General features: G+C 41.5%; 1 protein-coding gene and 1 long non-coding RNA gene across 17 annotated transcripts in view; both read left to right on the top strand.

Annotated features, from left to right (window-relative positions):
- The first annotated feature begins 2,858 nt into the window (after window positions 1-2,858).
- LOC128137278 (uncharacterized) lies at window positions 2,859-5,711 on the top strand. The gene is made up of 2 exons (XR_008233648.1): window positions 2,859-3,105; window positions 5,144-5,711. It is a non-coding gene; the product is annotated as an uncharacterized LOC128137278 (long non-coding RNA).
- A 1,707-nt stretch (window positions 5,712-7,418) lies between these two features.
- DOCK3 (dedicator of cytokinesis 3) overlaps window positions 7,419-16,797 on the top strand; it is a 229,496-nt gene continuing 220,117 nt past the window's right edge. For 13 of the 16 annotated variants that reach the window (XM_052776412.1, XM_052776406.1, XM_052776413.1 and 10 more), the window contains exon 1: window positions 7,419-7,844. In XM_052776412.1, the coding sequence (XP_052632372.1) occupies window positions 7,808-7,844 (37 nt within the window). In that variant the 5' untranslated portion in view covers window positions 7,419-7,807. The remainder of the gene's footprint in view (window positions 7,845-16,797) is intronic. The other 3 variants (XM_052776415.1, XM_052776414.1, XM_052776410.1) reach the window with 1 other exon arrangement.

Below are 16,797 nucleotides of genomic sequence, written 5' to 3'. Positions count from 1 at the left end.
GAATTTACCTGGATAAAAATAATCAATATTACAGTTAAACATATAGGATGTTTATCTTTTTTAATATAAATATGTAATTAATATGGACAGTACAACAGTATGAATGGTTAAACAGTGTTTCTTGGGTATTGAGCACCTTGCTATGACTGTGTATTTCTGCAGTCATTCTTCTCAGTAGCTGAACTGGAATGGTATGCCCACAGCTAAACTGTGTGCACTAGCATTCCTGCAAGAAAAAATGGGATGAACGTGGATAGGTCCGGCATGATTTCAAATTATCCATCTCAGTACTTTTAAATTCCAGTTTTTCCAACTGTTTAAGTTAGTGCTAGTTTTATTTCCAGACAACAACATATTCTCTGTACAGGTCAAAAGGTAGTGGCCGGATAGAAAGCTGGTCCTTACGTTCATGGGTTGACCAACACGGGCGGCGAGCTCTCTCTTCGTAAAAGTGCTGAGATCTGGGAAGGGCAGGGTTTCGTGTCCTTTGCCAGAACAGCGAAGGGGGGTTGACTTGAGGTGATGTATGAGAGAGGCAGACTTTGAACTCTTGCATCCAGTAGGTCAGGAGCGGTGACACAACGTGCAGCCGTGACGACAGCAGCAGCAGGAGGAGGGAGATGCCGTCACTTCGTTAGCGTGGGCTGGCCGTAGCGGCGGCGGTAGCACCACGGACAGCGCCCTGGCCGTGCCCGCCCTGCCGCTGTCCGGGCTGGGGGAACCGCTGCCGTCCTCCGGGGGGGGCTGAGGCAAGGGAGCGCAGCCTTGTTCTGATCTACTGTGTGCCTTACAAAATGGATGATGCCTATACATGTACTGCACCAAACAGTATAAGGAGAGATTCTTCTAAAAATAGCAACCATGGGATATTTAATTTGGTAGCAAGGCTGCTGTGACTAACGCATGGAACAGAGAGGCTGCGTGGTAAGTGAAAGCACGCTAATAAGAAGGTATTCCTGCTTTGACCTTTCAGCCAGTTCAAAATGAAATACATCTGCTTACTTCTTCTTTTTACAAATCAACATGACACATGTAAATAAGGGTATAGAACTGTTTAGTGCTCAGCCACTATTCCCTGGAGGTGTGTTAGATTGTTCTCTACAAACCAATGTTCAATTGTCCCTGAAACAAAGCAATAACATTAGAGAGAGCACTTAAAAAACAACAACAACAACAACAAAACCAAAACCCCAAACCAACAAAACTCTGCATTCACTTGTAGAGATTTGGCTAGGGATTGATTAAGTGATAGCTAAAATCAATTAAGGCAGCCTCTGGAATGGCAGCCCTGTTGCATTTCCATGAGTGATGAAACCAGTTCTCTGATGTTTTCTCTCAATAGTATAAATTTCTTACTGTGAAAGAGATCTCTTGCAAGGCAATAAATAAATATATGATAAGAAATAGGTAAGGTCAGAAATGAAAAAAGACCAAAAAAAGCACGCTCACAAGAAGAGTTCACAAATGTTTCTGATCTCTCATTTAAAAAAATAAGACAGGAGCTAATTATTACTTTGGTAGGGTTTCCTACATCCTGAACATTAAAAGAAATTAATAGGAAAAGGTATCAATTTGTCACAACAGTGCTAATTAACGTTCTATGATTTCTCACTCTTTTAATAGGTAATTTGCTGTAGTGAGAACATTAGGGCTAAGTGAGAATGAGGCCGCAATAGTATTTTTCTCAAATTTCTTAATTATTTATGAAACATGAAGATTCAAGTTAATCTTTTCCTTTTTTACTAATTGAAGAAGAAAATACTCTGTTTCTTTAGTATCAGGAAAACATTTGTTCAGCATAATCTGTGATCTATTTTAAATAAAGGTCCAGCTGACTAAATAATTACCACCTGCACTGTGAATTTTTGGTAATTGTATTTGATGTATTGGAATTAAAGCATTAGTCAGTCTATTCTCTACTTCTGTGCTAAAAAAAAATAAAATCAAAATTATTTTCCTGACTTAATTCAGATACCTTCTAGGCAAGCAACATAAACTTATACACTGTGATATGTTGGCATAACAACATTGATCCATACTTGTCCTTATGCAAGCCCTGGTCTTTTCTGTTTTTATAATTTGTTTTCAAGCAATGTTACAAATAGAGTAGAAGTAACTTTTAACATTATATTTGTAACTGCAAGTTGTGTTATTTGTTCTTAGTTGATGTTTTTGTGGGGTTGTTTTTTTTTAAGGTGAGACTTAACTCCAAATGTCTCATGTTCTGGAGGGATTTGAAAGTACATCTTTCTCTGTCCCCAATGACTTTAGATTACCTTTGCTCTGAAGAAGATAACACCAAAAATAGGGGATGTACTGGAATGTTTTATGCTGACTTCCATTTTGCTTGAAAGAAAAATTTTGGTACTAAAGGAATGGAACAACAGAACTGTCGTAATTGAGATGTTCCTAGGATTACCAGAAAGTTGTTTGCTACATCTCACAAGATAAAGTTAGACGTGTGTTGGTTGCTTTCGATCATGAGCTCCTACTTCAGGCACTCGATAAGGAATAGATGATGGAGTGACTACTTAACTGCAAGCTGGAAAACCTGCCTAGTGTATAGAGGTCTGCTTTCCTTTACTGCCATTCTGAGAAAAGTTGAGGGTTGGGGGCAGACTTGCTTATAAGGACCTCATTCTGAATTAAAAATTTTAAAAAGGAGTCTTAAAATAATGGCCTTTAAAATCCTCCCCCAATCCTGAGCACTAATCAGAAATCATCCTGATGAAAAAATAATTAGGTGAATGAAGTAGTGGGGCACAAACACTGCAATGCCTTAAAGGGAAAAACTGCTGTCATTTGCTGCATTTAGATTCCTAATGTGATGGTTTCCTCCTTTCTTTGTAAGGAAAAAATCCATGAGATGGCCTTGTGCAATAGGACAAAGAATATAATTTGGATCTGTACATCAAAAGCTGAGACCTCCTGCTTAGAAGTTTCAGATTACTTCATCAAAGGAAGAATAGTTCAGTTCTTGAGACACGTGAATCACTATTTTGAGGCACAGAGGAGAAACACTTGATGCTTCAAAAGGACCTGCGAGGTCTTGGGAGATAGTGATAGAGCGTGTTTGCTTTGGATCCTTTTGTTTCTCCCTGAAAGGTGAGGAATTTATAATTTAATGGGAAATTCAAGTTGTTTAATTGCTTAAAACATCTTAGCAGCAGGGAAAGAATATGAAGTTTAAAGAAACAAACATGCAAAGTTGGAACCTCAAGCGTAGAAAAGGAGGCAACTTAAATAAATTGACTGTCAGAGGGAGTTGAAATTCATCCCTGATATTTTTTTTTTTTTTTTTTTTCCTGATCGCAGGGGTTCTGGGCCATGTTTCTAAAACAGAGGTTTGAAGTAATAATGGAAGTAGAAGTACCAGTATCTATAGCCCTGAGAGTGGGGAGAAAGGGTAAAGTATGGGGATGCTCTTGCCTGAAAGAGAGGGCAAGAGGGTGATATGTTCCGTGATACCTTAAGGCCGAGATAACCGAGAAACATTTGCTTGCAGGGAGGTGTAAGAGTCTCTCTGCTTTCTGCACTCTGACCTTCCATTGTCCCTTGCAGAGCATTTGAAAGGATTGTGCAGTTCCCTTGATCTATTTAAGAGAAAGAAACTGTGTCAAATCTCTCCATTCCCTAGCCAGCTGTCTTTCAGATCACATCTATATTATGGCAAGATAGTATAAGATGAACTAATGTATTTTGATTAATACTGTGTTAAACATTAATGCATATTTTGTTTGGATAAGGACAATTGTGTTTGCAGTAACTTAACCATAAGCAACTCACAATACTTCTGACTTGTCCACTGTGTACAGGAGCTGTTGTTAAGTAACTTTTAAGAGTGTTATTCAAAGTGATTAGTGCTTTCCTTCTGACTTGTCTTGTTCGATTAAATAAGGTCTTGAAGTGTGTATTTGCCGTTATTTCCATATGGTGCAACACAGAAGTTTAATGACAAAGACTCAGAATGGCAGCTCAGAAAACTTCTGCAAGGGGAGGCCGCTTTTCTCTGAAAAGCATTAGTGTTTGGGACCCATGATGTCCACCAACAGAAGTTCTTCTTGTAGGAGCTCTGACATTTGCAGCAGATTTTAAGGTTTAGTTTGATTGCTGAAGTTAATTTTTAAATTTTCTTAACAAAACCTTAAAACCATTTAAATAATCTAATGAAGTAGGCATTGGATTCTGATTTCGTGGTGGTGGTTTTTAAATGTGCAGTCTTTATGATAAGGAAAAATAAAAACATCTCCAGAAAAAAAAAAAAAAGCCTGGGGCATATAGCCCTCAGAATTTGTTTGCGCTTGTGCAATACTACCATGCTTTTCCCATGCTTTACAGAGTAGTATGAATACTGAGGTTGGCAGGAGTAAGCTCTGTTAAGAGAGAAAAAAGGCAGAAGAAATAGTTGTTTTGAAGCCCAGTGCAGTAGTCACTGTTTGCTTTGGTCTGTCTCTCTTGCACATGGGTGATCCCAAATACCTACTTGCTGCCTGGGAGATTAGTGCCTCTGCCTCCTTTACAGGATGAGATGTTTGTTCTATGCTACACTTAAGCTAAGAATATTTACTAAAGCAATCAGTATTTATGTAGAGGTGATAGGAGACTCATTAAACTGGTGAATGCATATATCAGAGGAACAGGTGTAAATATATCTGGTAACTTTAAGTTACGCAAACTTGCATTCCATTGACTCTACAGTAAAATACACTCTTTTCTTTTTTTTTTTTTTTTTTTCCTGAAGTGGGTCATATGCCGCTCTAGTGACTCTCTCTGAAAATAGGTATCACCAGCAGTAGTGCAGAAAAATGTTTGGAATAAATATGTAATAATATGTACTATCTTTCAAATAAAAGTAGTCTATCATCAATATAGCTGTACCTGTTAATGCTATCATTTTTATGTCCATGATCAGGAAATACAACCGGCATAGTTCCCTTTAAATAAAATGTTTCTTGTATACTATTAGTTTCTTGCAGGTCCCATTCTGTCAACTGTTTTGGTGTCCTCCTCAGAGTTTAGATAAACTTGCAAGGCTCTCGCCTTGTCTTCCCAAGTTCACCTTCATTCCATATTTACCTTAACGGTAAGAGTCAACTCGGACATGGCTGTATTTTGAAGAAAATTCTGCTGTGTTTTTTCTTAGGCAGGAAAAGTATCTATTTCACTACTGGTCAGCTTGGCAGCCAGAAGAATCCATGAAGTGCTGAGGCTGTAGAATGAAGAGGCAGAGAGCTGGAAGAATTAACCCCTTCCTGTCACTACAGAGGTTTTCTGCTCCCAGAGTACTAGTAAGAGATGAAGAGGTATTTATTATTGAAATACACAGATATTGAAAAAACAAATTCTCGAACCCAGCAGCAGCCTATTTCCAACAGATGCAACTCAATGACTTTGTTGGGTTTTGTCCCTTCAAAAAGCTATTTCTGCATGCTGTGGGAGTGCTTCAGGAAGGAAAGTAATGAAGCTATTGTAAATATAAATGCCTAAATGTGAATATGAATTAAGGTGTGATTGAATAAGTTGTTTTTTCTAAATCAATAATGTAGAAACATGCTTGCTTATTGGCCACTTTCTGTTTGCACTCTACACAGGAAAGCAAAAACCAACAGCCCAAAACCAAACAAAAAAGCAAACAGAAAGCTGTCCGTGTTCAGTGTTGAAACATAAGTTGCACATGTTAAAAAAATAAATAATGAAGGTTTCCACAGCAACCTAAGTTCTGTAGTGCAAATTGATGACTTTCGTTCTGTTTTATTATATAATGATAGAACAGATATTCTATAAAAAGTGTTGGGTACATCTGAAGTTATATTATTAAAAAGTTTAGTGTAATCCTAAAACTTCACATCAAGCAATTAATTTACAAAAGTTTCTGAAAATGCTGTATAAAAAGTGTTGTTTTCTGCCTTTAGCTTTGGGGAAGGCTCTGACTGGAGAAAAGTCGCTAGTCTGGCAGAATCTTTGCAGTGATCAAAATTTCAGTGACAGCAAAGGTTTTGAATTACATGTCTCAGCTTTTAATTTGCTGTGAGGAATTCAAATTTAGGTTTTATGGAAAGAGTAGAAATGAAAGATGAACGCAAAGATGAAATCTAAAAACCGTTCCAAATTTTGGATAACTGTTCATTCTGCAACCTGTACAAATTTTGCCAGCTCCTTAGAAGCTTTGATAATTAATTAAAAAAAAACAAAACACCACAGATTTAGACAAATTTTGATCTAAGGGCTGGTGGTGTCACCAGTTAAGAATGCCGACAGCACTTCCTGATTCTCATTCTATTCGAATGCCAACCTTAAATGCTGCCACTCTACACTTAGTAAAATACATTATTTCTCCAATTTTTTTAAAAGCTAAGAACTCATTAAATGGTTTAAGTATGCTTACTTCAATTTCCACTGTTTGAAATAATTTGATATGGTTTCCATAAAAGCAGTAGGTGAGCTACAAATCTTAACGTTCTGTTCAGACAACAGGGCTCAAAGCAGGAGCATCACCTCCGCGTGCAGCAGCAGGTATGCACAGGAGGATATCCATATGTGACATGTGTAACAAGGGAACAAATAAGAGAATTTTCTTCCCTTCACCTGGACTGAATTTGGGTTTTTCTAGTTTTTAAAACATGCTCCTGCCTCAATCCTGCGTTCTGGTGGTTCCCACGTGTGTGGTACTGAGCAGCTGGTGTCCTCTGCTGCGGGCTGGGATTTTTGAGGTGTGTGTCCCCCTCTACTCATCTCCCACCCGCCCCCTTGGTACGGATGCGCTTTTCCTGTTTTCTTTAAAGAATCTGAGCGTTATTTTTCTTTTTAAAAAAAAAAAAAGAAGTCTGACCCCCGGCAGGATGAAGTTCGAGTGCATGCTCTGAGGGGACTTCAGAGGCTGACGAATCGCCTGAAAACGCCCCAGGGCCGATTTTAACCAGCAGCCGCGTTAGACTGGTGCTGGTGGTGGTGTGGGGGGTTCGGGCTGACCCCGGTGTTTTTTACAAGCACCGCCGGCTTCCCGCGGCAGGCCCGCTCCGTGCTGCACCGCACTGCGCTGCGGGGCCGTGGCTGCAGGGCGGGCGGGCCGGCCGACCTCCTCGGCGCCGCACCGATCCGCTCACAGCCTGCGGGTTTGCCCCGCCGGGGTGGCGGAGGGAGGGAGGACGGACACGGACACGGACACGGACACGGACACCGCAGCCGCGGAGCGCTGCGGGCCCCGGCCGCGCCCGCGCGCTCCCAGCCCCCCCCCCCCCCCCCCGGGCCACGCGCCGCCGCCCCCGCGCCTCGCGCCCGCGCGCGCCTCGTGCGGGGCGGGGGGGGGGAGGCGGTGCGAGCCGCGCATGCGCGCCGGGCTCCAGCGGGGGGTGGGGGGCGCGGCAGCCCGAGTCCTTCGGCTGTGGCGACGACGGTGGCGACGGGAGCGGCGGCGAGGAGGAGGAGGAGGAGGAGGAGGTGGAGGAGGCTGGGGGCCGCCGAGCTCCGCAGGGCCGCCGCGTCGGCTGGGCGGATAGCCCGCTGGGGCGGCGGGGCCGCGCTAGGAGAGGCGCTGGGCCGGCGGCGAGTGCCCGCCGGGCGCTGAGGGGAGCGGCGGCTGTTGCTGCCCGGGCGGGGGGCGACCTCCCCCCGCCCCCCCACCCCCCTCCGGCAGCGGCGAAGGGACCCTCAGCGCGGCCCCGGCCGGAGCGTGAGGCGGGGGCTGCCGGCGCGGCGGCCCCGCTGAGGCGGGGGGGGGGAAGGAGGAGAAGCCGCCCCCGCTCCATGAGCGGCGCTCGCCCGCCTCGCTCTGCCCAGGGGATCCGCGGCCGGCTGCCGCCGCAGCAGCATGTGGAGTCCGACCGAGGAGGAGAAATACGGCGTGGGTAGGTGCTGCCACATCCCCTCCCCCGCGCCCCTTCCTCCCCCCCCCCGCGACTTTCCGCAGCGGCCGGACCCCGGGGGCTGGGGGGGGGGGGGGGCGGCTGCTTCCCTCTCCCCCGGCCGCCGCTGCCTCTCCGCGGTGGGCGGTGATGGTCGCCCCCCGCCCCTCCCGCTGCCCGGCAGGTAGAGAGCGTGAGGGGGGGGAATGGCGAGGAGGGCAGGCGCTCCCCCCGCGGGGCCGTGGGAGGCTGCTGGCGGGGGAGAGCGGGCAGCGGCTGTGCCTCTTGCCCGCCCGCTGCCTTCCCCTGCCCGCATAGCCCGGCACGCCGCGAATGTGCCTGCGTGTGTTTTGGTGGGGGGTTATTTCCGCGAGTTTTTCTTCCGCCGCGAAGCAGCGGGCGGCAAGGAAAAAAGTAGAGTTTCGGGGCCCGCGCTCGCGTCCTGATGGCACACATAATCAGAAAACGAGTCGCTTAGCCCTTAATCTACTTAAGCGTGCGATTCCTTTTTCTCTCCGTTTTAATCTGTGGTTTGTGGTGATCTTGTTTATATGGAGTTTAGGGAAAGGGAACGGTTACGGTGCGATGTCATTAGGGGGCGTCGGTGATGCACCTGTTCGGAGCGATGGGCCCCCCCCAGGAACGGGCATCTCCGTGCGAGGGAGAGAAAGCATAAAACCCGGCCCTGGACTGGGCCGTGCTTTCTGGGCTGAAAATGGACGGCTTTGGGGACTATAAGGGCTTTGACTGTTAATAATCTAGGGCTCCAGCGCTCGTGGTGCATTGCGTTCGTTAAAAACGACGCGCGCGTTTCTGTAAAGGCGTAGTATTGTTATTTTTCGTTGTTTGTGGTAAAGCGGATTTTACTGTCATCTTGAATGGTGCGTGCTCGAACTTGAGAGGTCGTCATCGGTGGCTCTGTGTTTTGTGTTTTTTTTTATTTTAGTGTACGGTAATTTCTGGTAAGAGCAGAAGTGTTACGCCTAATGAAATGGAAGGAAGACACAGACTTCCTTTAACTTCACTTTTGCTTATTTCAATCTTTTTTTAAAACTGTTGACTTGTATAATAGTAAAAGTAAGTCGTGTCTGCCCCAATTAGTTACCTAAATGCTTCATTAAATTTATAGTTATCAATCGTTCATATTGATTTTTAAGTTCCACAGTGTGTAGCAATGATAAATTTCTGCAAATATTTAAAAAATATAAACAAACTTGCTGAAAAGATCTGTTAACCTGAACTGTTAAAGTGGGGTTTTGACAGTTGACTTGAGAGCAATTAAAAACCTTAATGCCACTAATATGTACAACACATTTTGAGCATGTAGTCAACAAACAACAAAATGTATCAGTACCTTCTGCAACAAATGCTTTGCTTAGTACATTCCACGTATCTTCATAAAGAATAGAAGTAGTAAGGAATTCACTTTTGTTTAAAAAAAAAATCAAATACAGCATGTTAGATGAGAACCTGTAAGTGCAGGGAAATACACACAAGTGGCATAAAGTAACAGAAGAAAGCCTTTACTTAAAATAATGTTGTGATGTTTATCAATCACTGCAAGCATATAAAGTTAACAAGCTTTGTTACATCTCTGCTGGTTGTTCAGAGAATATGAAGTATCCAGACTTGCTCATACCTTAACTGTTGGTGAAAGAGCACCTCTGTTGTCCTAGTACTAAACTTACTGGTATAATTGTCATAGGTGCTTCAGAAAAAAATCACTAATTTTTCAAGTCTTGTCAGTTTTCCTGTGTTCTGTTTTTGTAGTTGTTTTTCTTTGCTGTGTTGCAGGGTTTGATATTCAGAGCTTTGTTTGTTTGTGTTTGTCCCATGTTCTCAAATAAGAAAATGTGTATGCTACCTTAATCGAAAAGTAGGTGAACTAATTTTTTTTAATGCAGACTTACGGGAGGAAAAGATAGGAAATCTGCATTCAGGTTGTAAACAAGTCTAGAAGAGGCATCCGGAAGAGAGAGTAGTGAATGAAGACAAGTGTTATTTCAATGAATATTCTGTAGTCTTAAGAATATTCCTGCGATGTTGATTTTTCTTTTTCAGACACCTACCTACACATGTAGGTAGGTCTGAGGTAATGGCTAAGTCGTAAGAATTTTGGTGATCTCTAAGCAAGTATTTTTTTATTCTTGGCTAGCTTTAATTACTTTTCCTGTAATTGAAATTGGTTGATAATCCTCCAGAGAGGGAGAATAGGTGAAAAATGCTGCTTGTGTCTAGAGTTCAGTTACTGTAAGTGGGGAGTACTAGTTTTTCGAAAGTAGATCTGTCATTGCTTGCTGGAGTGGTCATTTTTGTGCTTTTTGGAGAAACAAGTCTATAGAAGGTGTAGACCTAAGATTTTACTGTTAGGAGGTGCACTAGCAAAAAAAAACAAAAGGGGGGGTGGGGGGAAGATGGTGTGGTCGTTGGTTTTTGTTTGGGTTTTTTTTGCTGATGTAAATTATCCTGATTTCACAAATAAAATAATATGTGCAAAAATAGTTTTCTTGGCATGTGTTACTGGTGTGAGGTTATGCCTTGGGCTTTAGTAGTTTGTTTTTATTTTGACCACTGTCTATCCAAAAAAACCCAGTGTTACTCCGTGCTCTTGTTAAACCATGAAAAGTTTTTGAACTGCCTGTGGATTAAGGCAGTAGACGTTATGTCCCTGTGATTTAAGTTGGGTGGGAAAAAATTCGGTTATTTCTGCAACTGGAATGCTACAAAGAGCTTTCTGGTGAAACAGAAAGGTATGTCTGGGCATCCAGGCCCACACATACCTGTTTGTGTGTATCAAGGGAAGTGAAAGTATCATGAAGTAGTTAATTCTGATGCTGTTCTCTTTGTTGAAAGGGAATTGTGATCTGTGTCGTCGCCATATCTAGGTGTTTGGCTCAGAGATGATAATTTATAGAAACCGTTCCTTCAGAAAGACACCACGTTCCCTCTCTCAACATGTGGGTATAGAAGGGCTTTGTATTCTGCGTTGGCTTTCAAAGAGTTTGAGACAAAGACATTTCTTACACGCTTGCTGAAGCCCCTTTACAGATACGCCTTTACAGCTACACAGACTCTTGACTGCAAGAGAACATGTTAAATTTACTGATGTGAATGTCAGTGGCTTTTTGGTGGTTCTGAAGTTCTCTTTGCCTGTCTAGCTGCAATTAAAAGAAGTTTTCAGTGCTTACAGTTGTAGAACGCTATTGTATTGCCCAATTCTCATACAAGTCATTGTATGCTGCTGCAACAAAGATATTGCTCAGGATATTTCTAAATAAATAATTACATTAAACACTCCCCTAACAACACTGAATTTCTTTCTTGATTGTATTTCTCAGCTACTATAGCAACTACCTGGGAGCTGTTGTGAATAATTCCCTTCTGTTCTATTTAGAAATACTTATGTTCAGTGCCTTTACTCCTAACTACACTTTCAAAACTTCAGATTCACTGTTGAAAGGCAAACAGTTCTTCCACAGATGCTGAAGATGACCAGCTCTGAAAACAATTAGTGAGATTTCTAAACTGATTATTGAAGATAACTAGCTCTCTGGCCCTCTAGTGTTTTAATATTTTTAAAGCAGTCTCTGTCTCTAAGAAAATATTTGTTAAAGTGATCTGATTAGTTAACATTAGTCTTCTAAAGCATGTATTAAATAATAATGAATTAAAAGAAAAAGCTAAGCTGAGAGAACTCTTCAGTAAATAACTGTTAATTAAAATTTGGCAAATGTGTGAGAGCTGATTATGTATTTCATTAGGCCGTCAGTTTCTGCTGCTTTATTTTTGCACAAGGAGCATGTTTAGGTGATTCTCAAGAAAGTGTTTTTTTTTTTTTTTCTTTTTAATGTAGTTAATCCTGTACTTTGTATGACTGACCATATTAAATAAATATGTATTATATCATGGAGAATAAGGAAAACCTGCCTGCGTAAACAGCACCTGTTTTAGTTTATTCAAAGCATTAGTGTTAAAATCTGTTAATTGTTTCATTTAAAATGAATTTTTATCTTTATTTTCACCACTTAATTAGTAACAATGAAAAATAAATCCATAAGCACAAATACATATAACTAATTTCCCTTGCTCCTACTAAGAAAGGATGGAACATCATAATGTCCTAGTTACAGTTCTGTACTGCAGCTTCTGTTTTTTGATAAGTATCTTGATTTTTTGATCCCCAGCCCACCATTACTAAACCTCGGGTTGTACATTTCCCAATCCATATTTGCGTTTGGAAAAACAGGACTGCAAAGCTTAGAAAAAGTCTGCCTTCCCTCACGAAGTCTCTTGGCATACTACTCTGTTCTTACCTGTCTACATAGAAGGCAGCTGCTAAACGAAGGAGTGCTCTGAATTGATTGATTTTGCGGTTTGTCTGTATCACTGAAGCAGTTTGTTACAGGTTTAAAATGAAAAGTTTCAGGAAAAAACGTCCCTCCCCCAAATTAGGAAAAAGTCCATCTTTGGTAATCTGGGGAGCAGTATCAATCATTGCAACTGGGTTCTGCGTTATGGTACGTATGTTATATTTCATCTTCTCTTTTGTACCCTATTGCCAAAAACTGTAATTGTCTGGCAGCAGGAGGGAGGTGACTAAGGGTATTCTTCAGTGATCTGTCTTGGAACCAAAGCTATAAGGAGGGATGTACTTCTAAACCTTCTGTGCAATGCTGTTTTGGGAGGTGGTGGTAATACCTGCCGACTTGCTCATTAGTCAGGAAAACTAGATGATCTGTGGATAGGAGTAAGTTTTAGTTCCATTCAATATTTTGCCCCCGAGGGCCTCTTTTTACCTTTAGGACTTCAGAATGAACAAAGGAATTTGTCAGTCGGGGTCATAAAGGAAATGTGTATCTGTTGCTTGACTGTGGGAGAAATGCATCACAACTTGAAATGTCTCTGGAAAAGAGCAGCTCCCAAGATGCACCTGATGGGAGACTTTCAGTATATATAGGAAAGTTTAGTGAGGTGTCATTTAATGTAGTGGGCAATTTTAGTTTCAGTCTAGTGTAAATCTGTATTTCTGCTGTTGCTGATATAACTTGGAGATTAAATATACTGTTTTGTGGGAAGAGATTAATATATTTTGGCTCATTTATCCTAGAAAAGACTAGCCAAAAGACATTGTGGTTGCTCCTGTGAATACCTGGTCTGCAGAGCTAGATGACAATTAATCTATAAGATATTACTAGTTTGAGATCATCTAAATACCAGTTGTCCACAATTACTTTACAGTAGAAATTAGCCAAAACTTTCTAAATACAGGAGGAATGATGTTGAGAAACAGGTTTTCAAATTGCTTGCAAAAGCAAGGAATCAGATGTGTATGTTTAGCTGTTTATCACGTGATTTGTATGGGTGTGTAGGCGTGATCTTAGAGTAACAAGTGATAATATTGCAATATGGGTTTTAATTTCCGATGCTTTGATGGGTTTGAGAGCAATTTTCTTCATTTATTTGTTGTTATGCCATATTATGTATTCAGTTAAGACCTTCAGGACTTCAGCTGCTTGCCAATAGGGTGGGGGCAAAAGTGGTTCCTCTCTGACCTTATCCACAGTGCAGAACTAAGGGTGGAAATCTTTAAGTATTCTTTCTGTCCTCACCTAACAATACCTCTCATCCAGTAATGAACGATATTTTATGATGAGAGCTGGCAGTCTCAGGCATACATTTCCTACAGATTTAATGAAAATTAGTGGCTGGGTGGGGAAGAACAAACTTACTAGAGTTCCTGTGGATAGTAGTGCAGATAAGCAGCTACTGACTTGCTGAAAAGAATGGATAATAAGGTTCTATCAGGACTCTTCTTAATACAACTTTTTTGTTTGCTTGCTGGAGAATGTGAAAGGGAAGCTGTTAATGTGAGCATGGGAGTGAACTTGAGGTTGCTTTGTAGACAGGAGTGCTCAGGAACAGGACTGGGGATAACGAAAGATTAAATGTCTGATGGTACTGCATTCGGTTTGTCATGGGACCATTGGTGAAATGGAGAGAATGTGAGTATCCATTGGTAGGAAACTAGGCGTTTCATGTTTATTCAAGGAACAAGTTATTTTGCTTTCTTTTCTAATGCAGCAGATATCAATTACAATTAAAAGCAGGGTATATGATAACGTGGCTCGAATGCTCCTCGTTCTTGGAAAATCTAGGTGATTCTTTGGTGTTTCTTATTTGTATGCTTTGGGTTTAAATTCATTGTCAAGCCTGTAGGTCAGGGAGGGAGATTCTTCAGAGTGAAATTAGTGAGGAAAATATAAAGTTGTTTCTCTTTTGAACAATTTAAGGCATAGGAAGTTGGCATATGAGTATGGGGTGATGGTGCAGGTTGTGGTTTGCAGTTGTATGTAGGAGGAAGAGAGGAAAGTTGGTATTCTTATTAATCCTTCTGAAGGTAGCTTTCTTAGTTTATAGTCAATGGCATAGCTCAGCCAGACTTGAGTCTCACTATCTTGCAAAGCCTTTCCTTTCAGTAATTCTGTACTTAAAAAGTCAGACTCCAATATAAACATCAGGGAAACTTGTAGAAACTATTACCAGAACTTGTGATCTAGAAAATTCTCTACCACATATTTGGTGGCATTTAAAAGCCCACAAAAAGGGGATAATTGGGAATGAGGAAGGGTTCTTTGTCTTCATATGCACCATAACATGTAGATACACAAGCTTTTCTGATTAATATGTCAGTTATTTGGAACATAGCTCTTATATGGAACAGCTGTAAATACCTGATGACCTCCAACAACTAGTGTTATCGGTGGCCATACACATTTCGTAGATCTGTTCTTTTGAGAAATAGGAGCTCTTTTCAGAGGTGGATGTGAAAACACTGACCAAAGAATGGAAAGTCTCTGGAAGATTATTCAGCTGTTAAAGAGCCTGATGCAACTTTTTCTCCTGCTTCAGAGAAATTTTTGTTAATTTGTATAGTGAATTAAGTTTATTGTGTTCTTTTCTCAGCTGTGATATTCACCGAGGAAGAGGCTAAAGGAAGCATACAGTAGGATCTTGGTTCAAAACCAGTTGCATTTGACAGCAGTCTTTCCACTGATTGTTTTTAAGTTATGAATCACCCTTAGTATCACTACATTTCACTCTTTTCTTTGTTCTCTTTCAAAATCTGTGTGGTCACTGAACCTCAAGGCAAAGAGGGGAAATATCTCACTCAAGTGACTGATGTTAAAATCCAACCTCAATTCAGGTTTTTGCATGTCAAAGTGAACTTTATGATCTCTTCTGAGATCCTGAAAGTATCTCTTAAGTTTTTTTTAGCTGTAATTCCTTCCTCCTAGACATATTTTAGTGTTTGTTTAAGCAATGAGTCTTTAGTCAAACCTTACTGAAGGTATTAGGAAGACTGGTAGCTGTGGGATTGAGCAGACTAAGTGCTTTCCAGTATAGTTGTGAGGTGATTACTTATTACAAGGATAAGACTTCCCTCTTGTCCCACTTCAGCACTTGACTACATTTTCTTTTCTTGAGTCTTTCTGGATATTAAGCCTTAAGAAAAACTTATGACAAGTGGTGCCAGCTAACTCTTGGTGATTAAAAGCAGGTCATTTTGCTTTCGGAAGTAAGCTGATACCAGTTACTCTCTGAAACAAAAATAAAGGTTTTTCTTTACTCTCTGAAACAAAAACAAAGGTTTGTCTAGATGTTACAAGGTAAGGAAGCTTATGCACTAAACGCTTTTAGTGTTGGCAGTAGGTAGTTGATGGAGTGGTGAATTATTTTGTTTATTCTGAATATAAGTCTGTGAGCTACCCAGCATGCTAGAGTGTAGTTCAGTGTGCTTTGGCAGGTGGCTTACTGTTCCAGAAATCTCTTGTTTCTGTGTATTTGAACAGTAGGGGCCTCTCTCTTCCCTCTAAATGTGCTTATGGATGAGATGTTTATGCCAACTGTTAATTTAGTATACCTGCCCTTTCAGTCTTCTGATCTTGATAAATGAAGCCTTGCATACATGTCAGAGAAACCCAGAAGAACAGTTAAACAGAAGCCAATTGAAAGCAATATATAATTTCTTACAGGCCTGTTTGGGTATTGGGTTGCATACAATCCTTTGTCTTGCTGGGGTGTGTGGTCTACTGGAACAAGTTGTAAAGGTAGCAGAAAACCTTTCATGGGAGAATATGGCAGCCAGTGTTAAATAGTCCCTGTAGGGAGCAATATGTGTTTCCAGTAACTGGGTCTGGATCTGGGAGGACAGGAGCAGATGTTTTTATTTCACCCATCTCTTCCTTTGTAGAGAAAAATGCCTATGGAAATGTCTGCATAAAGTTGCCCACTTCACCTAGGCAAATGTTCTCATTTATGTACATTTATGTATATATGGCTGTATTATATACAGGGACAGAGAGCGTAGGCACAAATGAGAAAGTGTCAGCCAGTGTGGGGTAAATAACCAAAAAATACATGGATTATTGTAAAAGAAGGTTATTGAAAACTGTGGTTTGAACTTTGATGTGTCTGTGTTTTTTTTCTCTCTCTAAATGCTCATAAGCTGAATGATGGGCAACTCAATTTTCATAAACCAAAGAGGCAACAGTCTAGCTTCAGTGCATTTAGTGAAGCAGGATCAACATTTTTGTGAGATAATTTTGCCCTGACAATCTGCTATTACATACTGTACAAAATAGTGCTGCATGCTACTTGTGCACCTGGCCTTGCCTGAAGAGAGTGACTAGGTGAATCATCTACGCATCTGTGTTTCTGTTTAAAGGTTATATTGACTGGCCGTTCCTCTGGCGATGACTTGTTAGTATGGGAAGAGCTGGTCCAGGGCACAGAAAGACCAGCTCTGTGAGCTGATGTGCTTGGGCTTGCTGTCTGCTGACCACGCAGCTAAGCATCCGCTTGGAACAGCTTGTGCTGCTGCTGTCAGTCGTACTCCCTCATCGCTCTGTCATGCGCACAGTAATTTGCAGCTATCTGTTCTGCCCGCTTGCTGTTC

Source organism: Harpia harpyja, chromosome Z (assembly GCF_026419915.1).
Source record: "Harpia harpyja isolate bHarHar1 chromosome Z, bHarHar1 primary haplotype, whole genome shotgun sequence".
NCBI lineage: Eukaryota > Metazoa > Chordata > Aves > Accipitriformes > Accipitridae > Harpia > Harpia harpyja.
The sequence above is the reverse complement of the archived record's forward strand: the minus strand, read 5'-3'. Positions and strand labels throughout refer to the sequence as shown.